The sequence below is a fragment of the Salvelinus sp. IW2-2015 genome, linkage group LG13 (genome assembly GCF_002910315.2).
Source record: "Salvelinus sp. IW2-2015 linkage group LG13, ASM291031v2, whole genome shotgun sequence".
NCBI lineage: Eukaryota > Metazoa > Chordata > Actinopteri > Salmoniformes > Salmonidae > Salvelinus > Salvelinus sp. IW2-2015.
Genome location: NC_036853.1, coordinates 17,582,935 through 17,596,815, shown reverse-complemented (window position 1 = coordinate 17,596,815; position 13,881 = coordinate 17,582,935). Strand labels below are relative to the sequence as shown.

The following is a 13,881-nucleotide window of genomic DNA, read 5'->3' as shown; positions in this document are numbered from 1 at the left end:
TCCCCAGCTCTATTTGTGACCAGGTTCCCACAAGTTGTTCACAGGGTAATCACCGGCCTCTCTGTTAGGTCACATTGCTGAACGTCTTAAGCCTGTAAGCACGCAGAGCTCCTTACTCAAGACGTCACAAGGAAACACAACTCCACTCAACCACCAGCCCCTACCTACTGCTATCTACTGAGCAGGCTTCTCCAGTAGCACAACTAGCTTACATCACATCTGTTTCACACCACTCGGAGGCAAAAGAGCCATGGAAACCAGACCTGTATGAGTGTGAAAGAACATGTAAATTAAGGTTTAAAGTAGGTAATTCAGTCACTTACACATAACTGAGCCCATGGCGAGGTCTTCCTGTCTGGACCAAACCAGACCGCTGAACACTACAGTCCTGCCCTGAGGGCTCCAGCTGTGGTTATGGAAAACCTCGCAGAGCACCACGGAGCAGATTCCTTACAATGTGTGTGTCTGTGAGTGTGTGGGTGCATGTGTGTGTGTTCTGTCAGGGCTCTCGCCAGAGGTCTGAGTTCAAGTCTTGTGACCAGTGGAGCTCAGGAGACTGGCATGGTTTACACCAATATCCTCAACTATACCCAGAGGCACTGGGGCTTCCCTTTCCTCCCCCACCCAGCCCAGTGCTGTGGAGTGCTGTGTGTGTGGACAATGTGCGTCAGGAACACAGCACAAAAGGCACTGCTTTTCCTCCTTCTGGCTGTAGCTCATTTACTGTCCTTGTCTCAGAAGCACTTTCTCACTCCTCCCTCCCAAGACACTCTCATTGGCGAAGGGCATGTACTTCATGAGAATAATAACACACAAGAACATTATCAGTCATAGTCAATCAAACTAAGTTACACCCATGGTCATGGCACTTGGTGTAAGTTTGTAGAACTGCTATTGTAGCCTACTATCTGACATTTTTCTAACACTCATTTACAAATCTGCGTCTTCAGGCTTCACCACACCGTGTGCTCTAAGAACTTAACCATTACATCAGAATGTGTCCATTTAGTGTCAAAGTGATGACCAATATGTGTGATGCTATAGTCTTGATGTTTGTCACATGGAATAGGAGCCAGTGGCCTTCCTGCTTTTAAAAATACATAATACACAGGTCTGTATCTTAAGCTTACCTTTCCACTGGCTGATAAACATAGATCACTCTCGCTAGCTAATCTTAGTACACTGGTCTATTCAGGGACAACTTTAATGACAGTGATAGGCCTATATTTGGCTTTAGTGTTTACCTCTGCACGCACCTACAATACACATTTACTACAATAAACAGCTCAGTCCAAAAAGATCTCAAACATTCAGTGCACATATCACATAATCTGATATTGCCACATTTTCCATTTAATGTAATAAAATATATAAGTAAAAAAATTAAAGATGCAATGTCCCTACAGTCTTTATGGATGACTTTGAGATACGTCTCCACAGACTATGCTCAGATAGTTGGTCTCCCAGGCAGAGAGAATGGGTGTCTACAGACAGACTCCTATTCCTAAGTGGTGTTGATGTGCAGGAGGTCACTAGTTCAGATGTTTTACTCACAGTGATGATGTCATCTGAGAAGAACTACAGTGGCTTGTGAAAGTGTTCACCCCCTTGGCTTTTTTCCTATTTTGTTGCCTTACAACCTGGAATTAAAAATGATTTTTGGGGGGGGTTGTATCATTTTATTTACACAACATGCCTACCACTTTGAAGATGCAAAATATTTTTTGGGTGAAACAAACAAGAAGTAAGGCAAAAGAAAAAGAAAACTTGAGCGTGCATAACTATTCATCCCCCCCCGAAAGTCAATACTTTGTAGAGCAACCTTTTGCAGCAATTACAGCTGCAAGTCTCTGGGGTATGTCTCTATAAGCATGGCACATCTAGCCACTGGGATTTTAGCCCATTCTTCAAGGCAAAACTGCTCCAGCTCCTTCAAGTTGGATGGGTTCCGCTGGTGTACAGCAATCTTTTAGTCATACCACAGATTCTCAATTGGATGGAGGTCTGGGCTTTGATTAGGCCATTCCAAGCATTTAAATGTTTCCCACTTGAGTGTTGCTTTAGCAGTATGCTTAGGGTCCCTGTCCTGCTGGAAGGTGAACCTCCATCCCAGTCTCAAATCTCTGGAAAACTGAAACAGGTTTCCCTCAAGAATTTCCCTGTATTTAGCGTCATCCATCATTCCTTCAATTCTGACCAGTTTCCCAGTCCCTGCTGATGAAAAACATCCCCACAGCATGATGCTGTCACCACTATGGATGGTGTTCTCAGGTTGATGAGAGGTGTTGGGTTTGCGCCAGACATAGCGTTTTCCTTGATGGCCAAAAAGCTCAATTTTAGTCTCATCTGACCAGAGTACCTTCTTCCATATGTTTGGGGAGTCTCCCATATGCCTTTTGGCGAACACCAAACGTGTTTGCTTATTTCTTTCTTTAAGCAACAGCTTTTTTCTGGCCACTCTTCCGTAAAGCCCAGCTCTGTGGAGTGTACAATTTAAAGTGGTCCTATGGACAGATACCCCAATCTCCGCTGTGGGGCTTTGTCTCTTTGTTGCCTCTCTGATTAATGCCCTCCATGCCTGGTCTGTGAGTTTTGGTGGGCTGCCCTCTCTTGGCAGGTTTGTTGTGGTGCCATATTCTTTCCATTTTTTAATAATGATTTAATGGTGCTCCGTGGGATGTTCAAAGTTTCTGATCTTTTTTTATAACCCAACCCTGATCTGTACTTCTCCACAACTTTGTCCCTGACCTGTTTGGAGAGCTCCTTGGTCTTCATGGTGCCGCTTGCTTGGTGGTGCCCCTTGCTTAGTGGTGTTGCAGACTCTGGGGCCTTTCAGAACAGGTGTATATATACTGATATCATGTGACAGATCATGTAACACTTAATTGCATACAGGTGGACTTTATTTAACTAATTATGTGACTTCTGAAGGTAATTGGCTGCACTAGATCTTATTTAGGGGCTTCATAGCAAAGGGGGTGAATACATATGCACGCACCACTTTTCCGTTTTTAATTTTTTAGAATTTTTTCAAAAGTAATTTTTTTCATTTCACTTCACCATTTTGGACTATTTTGTGTATGTCCATTACATAAAATCCAAATAAAATCCATTTAAATTACAGGTTGTAATGCAACAAAATTGGAAAAATGCCAAGGGGGGTGAATACTTTTGCAAGACACTGTATATGTTCAGTTCAACAATATGATCTTGAATCACAGTATTGGCATTATGTATTCTAAACCACTATGCCAATGAAACAGCATAAAAGACTAGAAAAGCAGCAACACCTGCTGTACAAGGAGAATATCGGAGTATTTACACTGTTTGTTTTTCTACTTAAGGTCAGAGGCAGGGAGTAAATTCCATGATATGACATCACCATGTGGCTCTGTCAGCAGAAAGCTGGCCTTTGCCATTGGGACATGTGCTCTAAAAACATGAAAACAGGAACAAGACACCGCCATATAAAAAAACGTACTCCTCATGTTTGGATCCGGAGATCACTCTTCCTGTCGCCCTGCCCGCTCTATCCGTCCTCTCAAATGCTCCCTGGACCGTCACTTCTCCAGCCCTTCCCCCACCCTGCTCTGTCATCAACGAATGACAGAGCGGCCACATACTAGAAGCCCACACTGCATAGGACCAGTGCAGTAAGGTCAGGTTCTCCTAGTGTCACTGGCATCTGTCAGTCACTCCTACCTCTAGAAAATAAACACACACTGCACACACATAGGGAGGGTGATGAATAGTATTGTATATGTGAGCTCTGAACAGCACCGTGCTGGTAGTAACGAGGTCCAGGATCACACACACTGAGTCAGATACCCACACAGTGTATTTTATTGCTTCCTGCTACTGTAATGGGGCTCACACATATATATCTGCATGTCAACACAAGGTCACCCTATTTTTGAAAGATACATATTGGAATGCATCTGCTAATTCTCACAATCAATTTTTTATTCTCTCGTTATTGCAAGGACATAAATAACCAAGTCCAAATAGCATATACAGTATTTATTTCACATTCTATTTGACATAAACATGTTGATGAACAACCCTACCCTAACCATATAAAATGATATAAAAAGCTGTGGAAAAAGCTAGTTTCAGTGCCATTTCAATTATAAATGTCGTCCCTAGTTCAGAGTTGTTGTGAACATCTGCACTATTACATTGTGGCAGTGAGCCCCACTTATCAGTGCAGGAGCAGAGCATGCATCAAAGCTCTCAACCGTGAGAAGCACTGAGGGTAGGAAATCGACTCAAAGATCAGGTATGCTATGACTGCACACAATATACTGCAACCCCTTGCGAGATAGATTAAGGATCTGGGAAAAAAAAGAATCCGCAGTGCTATTGATCATGAATTGACACCGTAGCCTCTCACAAACAATGCCCTATCGGGGGTGAGCAAACCTTCCCACCCACCTTCAGAGAGGAAAGGGTTACAGAGGTCAAGGTCACAGAAGGAGAATGGGGAGTAGTAATCCCCAGTACTCCCTCTGTCTGTCCTAGCCTTACCTGGCCTGACTTTTGTCTTCTACCTACATGCCCTCTGTTTTTCCAAGCCTGCTGTGAAGCTTGACCCTGCTGATCTGAGTTGATCTGAGGGCCACCCTGAGCCCTTGAAAACTGGAGCAGTAAGTCCATATTAGAGTTCGAAATCAGGCCAGACTCTTAAAATAGATTTATGACTCAATGGGCTATTGTTCCATTGTGTTACTGTGAGCACCACTCAAATACTGGCCAATGCCCAAAGGGGGCTGTGTGAAATAAGACAAACGTTTTCCAAAGAGCCCTTTTCACGTAAATGAGGGACAAATGGGAAGCAGTGTGAATACAGCCTACGTCATAACAACAAGGCTGGGCTGGCTGGGTAAACAAGACCAGAGCTGTTATGATACCAGGAAGATCTATGGCTGGAACACCTACAGTACCTAACCTTAAGAGGTTTAAATATGTTGACAACCTCTGAGTGAAACAAAATCCAACAGTCTATGATATGTCTACAGATTAAATGCACTCAATGAATGAACATCGAATCACTGCAATCAATCATTTATGATTCCACATAATCTAAAATCCAAAAACGGAGATAAAGTTGATGGCATTGTTGTGAGGCGATATGATTTCAGAAGTCAGAGGTGAGAAAGGAAGGCATCTGATCAGGACGTTTGAGATGATGAACACCAGGGCTGTTGTTCCAACAGGGGAGAGGATGACCTCCTGACCTTTCCATTGTTCACCTCTCTGCATATGGGATAGAATCTGGACTTTTTATAGATCTCCTTCTGTGCCAAGGAAGGCTTATGAATGGACTATCAGTATTACAGAAGGACATGGCACAGGCGCTCATGGTGACATTTGGTATTGATTTTGGAAGATAGCAATGGCCCTTTGGCTGCTAAGAGGATGAGGGGTGGGGACATAGATAAAGGGAGGGACAAAACAATGCTGCTTTCTATTTATCCATTTAACTCTTTATGATGTACATAGAGTCTCAATAGATTCATTGCTTACTGTAAGAGGATATAACTACTATAGCGCCAGAGTTACAAACAAAATGAATGACAGACAAGTAAGCCAACATTCATCCTGAGAGAAACCATAAACATGCTCACACAAAATACATAACGTCTAGGATCGAGGTCTGTGCTGTAGAGCCAGTGGAACATGTACATTGCCACTGATCACTTGGTGAGAATCTGCCAAGAATGGTTACTCATCTGTGGAAAGTATGTTTTAAACAAAATGCCTCTGAAAACCACAAAGTGATTACACTGACATTTTAATGCATTTTCCAGCCTTAGTGCCTTTACGATTCCCTGTCAGCTGCGTCTTTAGTCTGTGCTCATGTTTTGATGTGGTTGTATTTTCTGTTTATATAGGCCTATAGACTGTTTCATTTCCCTGTGTTCACCACATAGTATGTATCTGGGGCCAGCCTTGAGTAGCCAGACCATGCTAATCCCGTTAGTTCAATTAGCAACAGATGACCGATGCCACACATTTCCATTGTTCTACTCTACTAAATAGTACAGAAGGCAGCCTGAAATTAGGGTTACTGCTACACAGGGCCAAAATCTTTGCACACTATGAGGTTAAGAATGTAATATTTTCCTATATGATTTGGAGATTGAATTCTTCATATTAGATATCCTTGGGATGTGTTGTGGAGGATTGCCCTGTACACAAGAGGCATTGCACTACTGTAATTCCTCGGTTGCTAGAGGCAACAAAACATAACATACTTGTGCATCATCTTTTTTTCCTGAAAACGATTTGAAGGTCCATTTCAAGTAGGTCATGTATTTTCCTGTAAATATAATTTGTTTGGAAGAGCTGTGAGAGGACTATGGTCTGTAGTATGATCATTCTAATAATTCTGTTTAATAGAGGAGTCAGCCGCTAGAATTCTACATCATTTCTATCATGAATTATTCATAAAATCCATACGCCGTTACCCTAAATTACACAGCCTTCACACTCTGGCAACTATGATGTCACCTGCCACCAATGAGAGCTCAGATAAGGCTTGCATCTTTCGCTTTCTTTCTCTCTGAGTCATGGAGCCTGTTACAAGGTTTAACTGCAATAATATATCTGATGTAGTGCTGCTGACATCAGCTGCCAAGCTCACCATTTCCCACACACGGCTTTTAATGTCAAATATGTGATTGAATCTGCACAGCTCTACATCCCTTACAGATGAACAGAGGGGTGTGTCTTTGATTTTAAATAAATCAATAGAGAATAAATGCCACTAGCAGAATAACATTACTATTGTCAGTCTCTTGTGTAGCAAGGCAATCATCTTCAGTATAGGGAAGCTCATTATGAACCTTTAATTAAAGGACACTGTGGGGACCATTAGGTCAGATTTGTATAATAAAGTGTTATGATGACACCAATCTATAACGCTCACCATATAACATGACACTGACAATGATTAAATTATGGTTAATGAGTAAAGGAGGAGGACCTCCAAGTCTATGGATGTGTTATGTGTAGGCCAAAGACCACCCTACGGGTGTGATAGTGAAAATAATTGGGGGTCTCTGATGAATTGGGGGGCGTGAGAGATGCAAACGGCAACACAGGAGAGGCCGTTTCCATAAATCAATAGGGCCAATGCACACAAGCCTGGGCTATCTCAGTTTCTATGGTAACTGGCTGTATGGTCCCCTCCCCAATAGATGGCTGCTGCCTGACTGCTTCACGAGAGCAGTGATAGAATACACTCTGTAACAATCTCCAGCGTGGCACAATAACCTACTTCCTCTGCCCAGCCCGGACGACCCGGATGTAGAATATGGAATGAAGGAGAACAAGAGGAATTGAGAGAGGGGGAGATAGGAATCTAAAGAGATGTATACTAGGTTTTGCTGTCTTCTGTGGCTAATAACAATTGAGTATCATAACATATGTAATGAAACCCATAGATACCGGTAAATACTGTATATCTATCTCCATGATGATACACATATTAGCTCTAAAATGTGGTTATAGTGATTTATAATTAAACTCATAATAAGAATAGGATGGGATTATCAGAGAATAGAAAAGTAATTTTCAATATATGACAATCATACTTTCTGATGACACCCACTCACTGTGATGTGCTGTGACAACTAGTTATTACACATCACACCAACCAGCATGGAATGACAAGTTTGACTGGAGTGGAACATGTTGCGTCCATTATAAATCTACACAAGAATAAAATATAAATCCACAAACCAGATCCCAATTTTGGGTGGCAGGTAACCTAGCAGTTAATAGCATTGGGCCAGTAACCAAAAGGTTGCTGGTTCGAATCCCAGAGCAACCTGGTGAAAAATCGGTCAATGTGCCCTTGAGCAAGGCACTTAACCCTAATTGCTACTGTAAGTTGCTCTGGATAAGAGCGTCTGCTAAATGACTCAAATGTCAAATGTAAAAAATGTAAATGAGTAGTAGACAACAACATGCTACATGGTTATTTGTGTAAGGCTGACTCTGACCTTGAACTGTTTAAAATGTAAATTGTGTAAAAATTGCAACAATTATGATCAGCCCAAACCTGACATTTCTATCCGTTTAGACCAAATATTCACACATGTATCTCTATAGTCAAGCATTTCATATCTAGGCATCTCTAAAGATGCTGTCTGGAATAGGGAGACCATGCAGGGAACAGCTGCTGGGTATCCCCTTGGCTGATGGCTTATGGAGGGATAAAGACAGGACACTCACCGACATGTGTGATGACACAGCCCACACGTTGCTGGAACTCCTGCAGAGACATCTCATCTTCTATCAGCCAGCAGAGCATCTCAGGGTGTGGGCAGCATCTGCTCTCCTCTCTCCCCTCCTCTTCTCTTCGGTCCACTCTCCTTCGTCAATCCACTCCCTCACCGGAGCCTGAAGCACCCTCCTCACACAATGCCTCCCAGTCCGCAAGCACCTCTGAAGGATGATGTGAAAGAAGGGAAGCAACTTGAGGGTCTGAGGATACCTCTAACTCCACTGAAAATATCTCTTCACGTCAAAAATGACAATACAATGCAGCATAGTATGTGTGCGTGTCATTAATAATGGATACTCACACACCCACACTCACTGGGTGAGCCAATCAGGAGGATTTCACGGTGCTTTCAGGCAGATGCTCGGCTTGCTGTAATAAAGGCTGAGTCAGACACCAGGAAGCAAATCAGAGAGCTGCTACCTGCCTTGYGGAGATAGGGGGCTAATGAATACACTAACACAAAACCTGGAGATATAGAGCCACTGGAATGGAGCTAAAGTACCTCATGGGCCATGACGAAAACTTTGTTTCAAGAAAATGATTTAATTCATTATTATTATTATTAATTAAGAAATCCAATTATGATATTCAATAATATTATATCAATTTAAAATATAATATTGTAAGTAAAGGATTTGATTTTCAAGTCATCCATTTTAATAATGGAAATATGTAGGCTGAAATTGGCTACTAGCATACAAAAACTAAATATGTAGATATGACTATTAATACACTTAGCATTACTATTGTAATGTCATGAAAGAAAGCATCATCAATAGGCTGTTTACCCTTCTTTTTGGTTTTGAAACCCCATCCAATAACCAGTGGCGGTTCTGGGGGGGGGCAGGGGGGGGSCAGTGCCCCTGTGACAACAATTTTGGACCCCCTTGTGGCCCCCCTAAATGTGGAGTATGAAATCATTTTTACATAACAAATTTTTGCTATCGTTCTTTTTTTACATCCGTTATTAGACAGTGGCAACGATGATGATTATGAACATGGTCTTTTGCCTGCTAATCCCTGCAATGCAGTGAGGAAAACGATGACAACAATAATGTTTAATGTAACTGGCCCCTCTAACAGTACAACTGGCCCCAGCTTGGCCCCCTCAGTTGAAATGGTCTACAACCGCCACTGCCAATAACAGCAACCCACCCCTCTACTATTCTGTCCCACATTTTGATGAAATCCAGCCAAGAGATGAAATGCAAGCCAAGAGCATTATCGTCTTACCACATGCCAGTGCTCTTGGGACCGTGGCGATTGCCTAGGAGATGAGCATTGAGAAACCGCCCAGCAGACATCTGCGCTCCCACTCCATTACCACTGYAGACAATCATGTGACGCATAGCTGGTCGTGACAACTGCTCGTGACTGGTGATGAGAGGCATACAATAATATCAGAATGAAAATGTGTAGGCTATAGGCCTACATATTATTTTAACTTATTTCACCACTTATTTTTCATACATCATTCCTAGTACAACAGCAATGACCCTCCCTAGGGTCTATGAAGAAAAGATGGAGGAGAGGAAGCCGCTTCTGACTTTTGAAATGCTACTGTCGCTCACCTCTCTGATTGTCGATTCAGTCAAGGTGACTAGAAGCAGCCTTGTTTTGGTTAATTGTGTAAATGAAGAACAGAAGAATAGTGCGATGCTGTCATGGCGACACGGTCGATGGTGGTTGGAACAGCGCGCTTGTTTGAAATGGAAAAGCGTTGCGGTAGCTATTGATAAAGACGATCATCAAGGCGAAGCAGCTTCTTTACAAGTGGGATGCACTGTTGAGCTTTACATCCCGAGGGGTGCGTGCTGATTGCACAGAGTTTGTGGCAGCTGGTTAAATGGTGTCCCTTGAGAAGCCAAGAACAATATGTATGTCAAGAGAAGTGCAGTATTATCAAAAGGAGACGTATACTTGGAATATGGAGGATTAATGGAGGGAAAATGAGAGGCAGAGGAGGTCTAAGAGAGAGAGGGAGGAAGAGGGTGAGCTTGAGTCGGGTTAAAAATGGCGTAAAAAACAGAGATGGTTTGTTAAAGAAGAAAGGTAGAAAGTGCAAGCAGAGTGAGCAGAAGACAGGAGGAGAAATGGAAGTGAATAAGGGAAAAGTATCAGAGGTGGTGAAGTTCTCTGAGCCCGAGGCTTGCACTGAGGGTCAGGATAAAGATGAGTCTGTGACAGTAGGAGTGAAGTTTTTGGAAAAAGGGGACCTTTGCCTTTTGGCTGATCCATTTGTGGTTTCAGGGTGGGTGAAATCGGTGAGGGTAACCAGAAGTGGTCTTGTGATAATTGTTTGTGTTTCTGCTGGTTAGAGGGAGCAGGCGCTCCACGTTAACAGAATGGAGGCAAGAGATGTGAATAGTTTTGCTCTCTAGAAAAGGGCGCCATTGAAAGAAAGGAGTGATTGCTGGTGTAGCGGTAAATGTGAAAGTTGACCAACTGAAGGAGAAGATTCCTGGTGTTTGTGATGCTCGTCGTTTGGTGCGACGCAGATAGGGTGGAGTGAGTGGTGAAACAGAAGAGTTGTTGTTTGTTCTTTTGAGTTTTGATGTTGAGTCTTTTCCCAACAAAGTGATGTAAGGATATATAAGTTGTCCTATATGAGCTTTTGTGCCGAATACATTACATTGTTACACATGTCAAGCTTATGAGCATGTCACAGCAGTATGTAGGAGGGATGTTCCTAGGTGTGAGAAGTGTGCAGAAGGACATGAGACAAAGGAATGTGTAGCATTGGGGAAAGTAGTGGTATGTGTTGATTGTAGGGGTGCCCATGGGGCTGGGGCTCAGAAATGTCCTGTGCGAGAGAGGCAGGTTGAGGTTTCCAGGGTTAGAGTAGTGCAGAAGTTGTCATATGCTGAAGCAGTGAAGAAAGTAGAGGAAGACGGGTCAAGGGTGAGGGATCCTGAGAGGAGTGGTGTGAGTAGTAGATCTGTTCCAGTACAGAGGGATAGGCCGTCAAGTTATATATGTTTCAGTGAGATTGGATTTTTAGCATTTATAGCAATGGTTATCAACTACTGCAGGGATGGAACATAGGTCACAGAAAATTGAGGTTGTGGTGGCAGCTGCAGAGAGGTATTTGGGTGTGTGAGACTTGAAGTTACAGAGTGTGTTAAGTGGTGGTATCCCGTCCTTTCAGGCTGTTGGCCTGAAGTAGGACTAAATAGATTTAAATAGAGTACGGTGGTGTTTTATTTATTAATTACATTTTTTGTGAGTATTAGGTGGTAGGGTATTTGTTTATTTATTACATTTTTTTCAATCAAAGTATAAGGGAGTTATACTCCAGTCTTGTAGGTTGCGGTAATGGAACATTTATTGGATGCCAACCGCTGTTAAACCTCATCGAAGAAGAATAGCGCACTGGGTCTGGCAAAAGTGACCTGAATTGGTCTTCAGAGCAGGGTGCCTGCTAAAGGAGCTATGGTGCTTTCAAAACAACTGGGAACTTAGAAAAAAAATGTCAAATCATGGCGTCAGTGATCTTTAAGTCGCAATGTCAGAGCTATATAACGATGGTCGAGTTTCTGACTTCAGAATTCAGAGTTGGATGACCATTCAAAACAATTTTTTTTAGCAAACTCAAATGTCCGACTTGGTAATAGGTTGTAGTTACAAACAGTGCAGTTGTCACGCCCTGACCTTAGAGAGCCTTTTTATATCTATATTTGGTTTGGTCAGGGTGTGATTTGGGGTGGGCATTCTATGTTCTGATCTCTATGTTTTTGTATTTCTATGTGTTGGCCGGGTATGGTTCTCAATCAGGGACAGCTGTCTATTGTTGTCTCTGATTGGGAATCATACTTAGGCAGCATTTTTCCCTTTTTTCATTGTGGGAAGTTGACTTTGTTAGTGGCACTATAGCCCTCGGAAGCTTCACGGTCGTTTATTTTGTTTCTTGTTTTGTTGGCGACATTCCAAAATAAAAGGAAATGTACGCTCACCACGCTGCACTTTGATCCACTTCTTTCGACGGCCGTGACAGCAGTGTTCAATGAATCAGCAAGTCAGAAATTTCTGCGTTTCCTAGTTCCGACTAGCATGTGAACGTGACATGAGAACATCCCCAAAAAACAATGTCAAATCATGACTTCAGTGATTTTCAGGTTGGAAAGTAGGCGCTCTAGAAATGACGCTTTCTAAACAACTGGGAACTCAGAAAAATATGAGGTCAAATCATGATGTCAGTGATCTTCAGGTCGGAAAGTCAGAGCTCTAGAAAGAGGCCCCGAGTTCCCGAGTTGGAATTCAGAGCTGGATGACCGTTGAAATAGATTTTTCCCAGTCACAGCTAGTTTTTTTCCATGAGTTCCCAGTTGTTTTGAATACTCGGAAGTCTGAGATATCCGAGTTCCCAGTTGCTTTGAACTCGACAAAAGATGCCAGAGTTCCTGATTTGGAATTCCTTGTCGGATGACTGTTAAATGATTTTTCCCAGTTGGCCATCGTTTTTGCTGAGTTCCCAGTTATTTTGAACGTAGCATTAGCCCTTGATCATGACTCCGAGTCTTTTCACACTTGGTTCCTTTTTTTGTGCAGAGTGTGAAAACTCCAAAGGAACTCAGACCCCTCAAAAAAGCCCCGAACCGAACTGAGACCATCTCGAGAGGTGGTCTGAGTTAAGTTTACTTGAATTCTTCAGTCCGTTCCCTTTTTTAGCGCAATGTGAACGCAAAGCTCCCCAAGTTCGCTTGTCATTACTCCTGCGCCACACACTTGATTACTGCAACACCGTTTCCTCTGCCATAAACACCCACTTACTTTGGTGCCACAAAAGAGAGAATATGATGTGCAGGTTTGGGGGAAAAAACGTTGTTTTTGGATATTATAGATGCACAGAAATTCCACAAAATGTGTGGAGTTTTGAGTGCAGATTATTTGTTTGCAATAATGTGATCTATAGGCTAAGAGAGATTCGTCAGTTGTTTATTCGATTGTGGGGTTTGAATAGTGCGAGAAGACAACATATTTGGTGAGAATCACAACATGGGGTACAAAATCAATACTAGCCGCTTAAAGGGGCAGTAGCCTACATTTGGTGTATAATTTTTAATTACAGCATTATTTAACCTGCAGTTATTCTACTGCTATTTATTCTGTTATCAATCATATTTACATGTTAATAATGTATTATTATTACAATTATTATGTCTAATCTTTTAATTAAATGCAATCTATTATCTTCCAAAATGTAAGTAGGTATATCTAGCTGTCCGAACTTCTTATGGCTGCAATCCCGTTAACGGGATCGATATGACAACAGCCAGTGAAAGTGCAGGGCGCCAAATTCAAACAACAGAAATCTCATAATTAAAATTCCTCAAACATACATGTATTTTATACCATTTTAAAGGTAATCTTGATGTTAATCCCACCAAAGTGTCCGATTTCAAATAAGCTTTACAGCGAAAGCACCACAAACGATTATGTTAGGTCACCGCCAAGTCACAGAAAAATTAAGCAATTTTTCTAGCCAAAGAGAGGAGTCACAAAAAGCACAAATAGAGATAAAATTAATCACTAACCTTTGATGATCTTCATCAGATGACACTCATAGGACTTCATGTTACACAATACAT

General features: G+C 42.2%; 1 protein-coding gene across 1 annotated transcript in view; it reads right to left on the bottom strand.

The window, feature by feature from the left end:
* Nucleotides 1–8,580, bottom strand: part of LOC111972225 (guanine nucleotide exchange factor DBS-like) — a 74,037-nt gene extending 65,457 nt beyond the window's left edge. The window contains 1 exon segment of the mRNA XM_023999154.2: nt 8,242–8,580. Within this exon segment, the coding sequence (XP_023854922.2) occupies nt 8,242–8,320 (79 nt within the window). The 5' untranslated portion in view covers nt 8,321–8,580.
* Between the last annotated feature and the right edge of the window lie 5,301 nt (nt 8,581–13,881).